The 6000-nt window shown below is 42.5% G+C and overlaps 1 protein-coding gene across 1 annotated transcript in view; it reads left to right on the forward strand.

Moving 5' to 3' along the window:
- LOC120986848 (coxsackievirus and adenovirus receptor homolog) overlaps nucleotides 1-5671 on the forward strand; it is a 40205-nt gene extending 34534 nt beyond the window's left edge. The window contains exons 4-6 of the mRNA XM_040415551.1: nucleotides 4929-5009; nucleotides 5444-5506; nucleotides 5666-5671. Coding sequence (XP_040271485.1) covers nucleotides 4929-5009; nucleotides 5444-5506; nucleotides 5666-5671 — 150 coding nt within the window. The remainder of the gene's footprint in view (nucleotides 1-4928; nucleotides 5010-5443; nucleotides 5507-5665) is intronic.
- Nucleotides 5672-6000: the final 329 nt, after the last annotated feature.

The raw sequence follows: 6000 nt of genomic DNA on the forward strand, positions 1-6000 counted from the left end.
AAAAATAAAAAATTCTAGGAACTCGCCATGCCCCTCACGGAATACCTTGGGGTGTCTTCTTTCCAAAATGGGGTCACTTGTGGGGTAGTTATACTGCCCTGGCATTTTCCAGGGGCCCTAATGTGTGGTAAGTAGGTAAATGACCTGTGAAATCCTAAAGGTGCTCTTTGGAATATGGGCCCCTTTGCCCACCTAGGCTGCAAAAAAGTGTCACACATCTGGTATCTCTGTATTCAGGAGAAGTTGGGGAATGTGTTTTGTGGTGTCATTTTACATATACCCTTGCTGGGTGAGAGAAATATCTTGGCAAAAGACAACTTTTCCCATTTTTTTATACAAAGTTGGCATTTGACCAAGATATTTATCTCACCCAGCATGGGTATATGTAAAATGACACCCCAAAACACATTCCCCAACTTCTCCTGAGTACGGCGATACCAGATGTGTGACACTTTTTTGCAGCCTAGATGCGCAAAGGTGCCCAAATTCCTTTTAGGAGGGCATTTTTAGACATTTGGATACCAGACTTCTTCTCACGCTTTGGGGCCCCTAGAATGCCAGGGCAGTATAAATACCCCACATGTGACCCCATTTTGGAAAGAAGACACCCCAAGGTACTCAATGAGGGGCATGGCGAGTTCATAGAAATTTATTTTTTTTGGCACAAGTTAGCGGAAATTGATATTTTTAATTTTTTTCTCACAAAGTCTCCCGTTCCGCTAACTTGGGACAAAAATTTCAATCTTTCATGGACTCAATATGCCCCTCAGCGAATACCTTGGGGTGTCTTCTTTCCGAAATGGGGTCACATGTGGGGTATTTATACTGCCCTGGCATTCTAGGGGCCCTAAAGCGTGAGAAGAAGTCTGGAATATAAATGTCTAAAAAATTTTACGCATTTGGATTCCGTGAGGGGTATGGTGAGTTCATGTGAGATTTAATTTTTTGACACAAGTTAGTGGAATATGAGACTTTGTAAGAAAAAAAAATAATAATTCCGCTAACTTGGGCCAAAAAAATGTCTGAATGGAGCCTTACAGGGGGTGATCAATGACAGGGGGGGTGATCAATGACAGGGGGGTGATCAATGACAGGGGGGTGATCAGGGAGTCTATATGGGGTGATAACCACAGTCATTGATCACGCCCGTGTAAGGCTTCATTCAGATGTCCGGATGCGTTTTGCGGATCCGATCCATCTATCAGTGCATCCGTAAAAATCATGCGGACGTCTGAATGGAGCTTTACAGGGGGTTGATCAATGACAGGGGGGTAATCAATGACAGGGGGGTGATCAGGGAGTCTATATGGGGTGATCAGGGGTGATCAGGGGCTAATAAGGGGTTAATAAGTGACGGGGGGGGGTGTAGTGTAGTGTAGTGGTGCTTGGTGCTACTTTACTGAGCTACCTGTGTCCTCTGGTGGTCGATCCAAACAAAGGGGACCACCAGAGGACCAGGTAGCAGGTATATTAGACGCTGTTATCAAAACAGCGTCTAATATACCTGTTAGGGGTTAAAAAAATCACATCTCCAGCCTGCCAGCGAACGATCGCCGCTGGCAGGCTGGAGATCAACTCTCTTACCTTCCGTTCCCGTGAGCGCGCGCGCCTGTGTGCGCGCGTTCACAGGAAATCTCGCGTCTCGCGAGATGACGCATATATGCGTGACTCTGCGCAGGGCTGCCACCTCCGGAACGCGATCCTGCGTTAGGCGGTCCGGAGGTGGTTAAACCCTATGGCAGCTGTTGAAAATTATCAGCTTCTCAATCAAAGCCCTAACAGTCTCTCAGTATTCATTAACCCTTTCCACAGAGCCATGTAAATACAGTGATAATGAACAGTATATATATATATATATATATATATATATATATATATATACACACACACACACACACACACACACACACACACTATATATACAGTACAGACCAAAAGTTTGGACACACCTTATAATGTGGAATTATATACATAACAAACAAGTGTGAAACAACTGAAAATATGTCATATTCTAGGTTCTTCAAAGTAGCCACCTTTTGCTTTGATTACTGCTTTGCACACTCTTGGCATTCTCTTGATGAGCTTCAAGAGGTAGTCCCCTGAAATGGTCTTCCAACAGTCTTGAAGGAGTTCCCAGAGATGCTTAGCACTTGTTGGCCCTTTTGCCTTCACTCTGCGGTCCAGCTCACCCCAAACCATCTCGATTGGGTTCAGGTCCGGTGACTGTGGAGGCCAGGTCATCTGGCGCAGCACCCCATCACTCTCCTTCATGGTCAAATAGCCCTTACTTTCAAAGTTTTCCCAATTTTTCGGCTGACTGACTGACCTTCATTTCTTAAAGTAATGATGGCCACTCGTTTTTCTTTACTTAGCTGCTTTTTTCTTGCCATAATACAAATTCTAACAGTCTATTCAGTAGGACTATCAGCTGTGCATCCACCTGACTTCTCCTCAACGCCACTGATGGTCCCAACCCCATTTATAAGGCAAGAAATCCCACTTATTAAACCTGACAGGGCACACCTGTGAAGTGAAGACCATTTCAGGGGACTACCTCTTGAAGCTCATCAAGAGAATGCCAAGAGTGTGCAAAGCAGTAATCAAAGCAAAAGGTGGCTACTTTGAAGAACCTAGAATATGACCTATTTTCAGTTGTTTCACACTTGTTTGTTATGTATATAATTCCACATGTGTTAATTCATAGTTTTGATGCCTTCATAGTCATGAAAATAAAGAAAACTATTTGAATGAGAAGGTGTGTCCAAACTTTTGGTCTGTACTGTATATATATATATAATGAAAAAAGGGGTATCACAGCCTCAAAACAGTAATTGGTGCACGGCCACTGGGAAAAGTCGATCCCACAACAATAAGTAGGAAAAAGGCAGCACTCAAAAAAAATAAAATTAAAAAATTACTTTATTCACCTCAGTGGCAATGGCGACGTTTCGGCTCTATATCAGAGCCTTTCTCAAGCGTATATATATATATTGCAGAAGCACAGTAATAAACAGTATAAGTTAACCCTTTCAAGAGAAATAAAGTAAGAAGTTTTAACTTTGCTTAGGGGATATAGGCAAATGTCCACAAATGTCAAAATACTCCCTGCTCTAGGGCACTACAAAGTCAAGGTCAAAATCACAGGATATCCAAAAGGTAAAACCAGAGGAAGTGGTCAGGAGCAAAGCCAAGGTGATATTCACAGGTTAACCTAGCACAACCCAGGAGTGAGATAGCAAGCTTAATATTAGCAATGAAGGCAGGACTGGATTAACAATTTACTGCACAGAACAGCTCAAAGAGTTGGAGGAAAATGAACCCTTATTTAGCAGCAACTGCTGGTTGTGACAACATAGTAGAGTCCAGATAGCATGGGAGGAACAGTGGAGTTGTAGAAGCCACACAATCAACTGACACTACAACTATGCACCATCAAACATACAGAATCCCCTCCCCCTACCCTCACAAGAACGGGTGCAGCTGGCGGAAAGTAAGTTGGGCCAATCTCAAAGTCACAATGAGTCCTGAATTTGCAGGGGTGGACTGGAAATTTAAAGTGGCTCTGGGAAAAACTTAAAGGCTATGTACACCTTTTGAGGGCAATTTTTTTAAATTATTGGATTGTATTTATTTATAGCTAAATTCATTTTTAACTTGGTCTTTATTACAAATATGGAGCCCTTTTCTCTGTATATAGCTGAGGTGCTCTAGAAGCAGCCTGTGAATTCTCTCTCTGCTCCGTCAGCCAGCTCACCTGACGGACTCCTTATCTCTGCTCTCTGACATTATAAACGCTCATTATCGCTCAGTTCTCATCATACTGATAGGAATGCGGCTGAAATAAGTGTTTATGACATAAGGTTTATTAGATGACCGGCACAAAGTGAAAGCACCAGTCACACAGTTAGAAAAACAGTTAAAGAGGACCTTTCATGGGTCCAAACATTATAAACTAAGTATCAGGATACACAGGGAACTAACTGCACTTACTATTTCTCCTGGGGAGACTGAGTCTTTCTCCGTGGGCGTCTTCTTCTCCGTGGCTGTGGCGCTGTCCAATCGCAGCGCAGAGCGTCACAGCCAGGGAGAAGGTGAGGTTTTATGTTTGTCCCTAGCTGTGACGCTCTCTGCTGCTATTGGACAGCTCACAGCCCAATGAGAAACAGGGCAGTCTCTTCCTCCCTGTACCGATGCTAAAATTAGCATACCAGGCGGGAGAACACAACGGGGGCCACAGCGGGCGAATGGAGCGGCGCCCAGAAATAATAGTAAGTGCAGTTAGATCCCTGCACTGTCCCCTACGTATCCTGATACTTAGTTTATAATGTTTGGACCCATTAAAGGTCATCTTTAACCCTTTGTGACAGAATGGCTCAATATTTGTAAAAAAAAAAAAAAGGTCAATAGAAAAGATGATTTTTAGCCAAAAATGAGTAAATTGCAATTATGAAAACATAAAATGACTCAGAAGGTGTATATAGCCTTTAAAAATGGCCCCAATGTTGTAGACAGGTCCAAATTGACAGAAGGCGGGACATCACAAATAGATGTGGCCAATACAAGTTTGCATGATCAGCACTACCATCGTGTAGCACAGAACACCTTCCCAAAATACCAAATACCACATGCAGCACAAGACACCTCCCCAGACGCTGTCCATCAATAACTTCCAAGTTCTGTCCTCCTCCTCCAATTGTTTCTAATTCAGATATGAAGAAGGGAACTCAGGAGGTGATATGTGGGCCACAGCAGCAGGCCAGTCCTACCTTCAGCATGCTGCCTGGACTTCCTCTGATAAGGACCCCCATAGTACTCCCAGTCGTATGTACCCAGCAGTACGGCTCGTGTGGCCCTGTGCACATTAGCCCTTGTATTGTCTATGACCAGTCCGACCCTGTGAATTTACAAGGACTCTTCCTAATTTTCAGAGACAGTTCCAAAATACACTGGCTGACTTGGGCGAAAATGGGAAGGACTTAAATGTCTGGACTATACCAACTACAATGTTGGTAAGTATGCAACATCCTAGTGATATCACAATGAAAATTTTGTGCAGCAATTCCGCAAGAATCCACAGTGAAATATGCAGTTTGGTGCAGATTTCAGATGCAGCACCCAGCGAGCAGCAACCAAAGAACCCCAAGAATTCTCTGCTTCCCTGGAGATGAGAATTTTATAAAACTCATCAGCCTAACTAGTCCTTGAATATCCTGCTATACTGACAATGACTTATTCCAGCGCTGTACACCAAAATACACCTGGAAACCATTCGGTGACATGGAATGTGTGCTTTTACCATAAGAGCTAAGGAATCTCATTACCGAGTGCTCTGAACAAGCATGGCTGCCAGAGGCGCCATCTCCTTAATTGTGAAGGCACCGCAGTCCGGCAGACGCAGCGCGTCCAAAGCCGCATCTCCTTAATCAATGTTTTATATTTGCAGGAGAGATCAAAAGAGAGCGAACCTTATCTGCAGTCAAATCCAAGTGAGACTGAAGATTATGACGTGAGTAATAATTTCATATTATTTCTAATATCTTCTTTATGGCAACAAATCTGGTTGATGTCTTAGATTTTAAAGAGGACTTTCAAAATAAGAGCGAAAAAATAATTGGTTGCTGCAGATAATTACTCAATTTGACATTTTACTAGTTTCCTTTCTCAGCTTTGATTAACACAAGACGAGTAGTCAACTGAAATACTGCTCCTATGTACAAGAATATAACTACTATAATACTGCTCCTATGTACAAGAATATAACTACTATAATACTGCTCCTATGTACAAGAATATAACTACTATAATACTGCTCCTATGTACAAGAATATAACTACTATAATACTGCCTCCTATGTACAAGAATGTAACTACTATAATACTGCTCCTATGTACAAGAATATAACTACTATAATACTGCCTCCTATGTACAAGAATGTAACTACTATAATACTGCTCCTATGTACAAGGATATAACTACTATAATACTGCCCCTATGTACAAG

This window comes from Bufo bufo, chromosome 1, assembly GCF_905171765.1.
Source record: "Bufo bufo chromosome 1, aBufBuf1.1, whole genome shotgun sequence".
NCBI classification, from domain to species: Eukaryota; Metazoa; Chordata; class Amphibia; order Anura; family Bufonidae; genus Bufo; species Bufo bufo.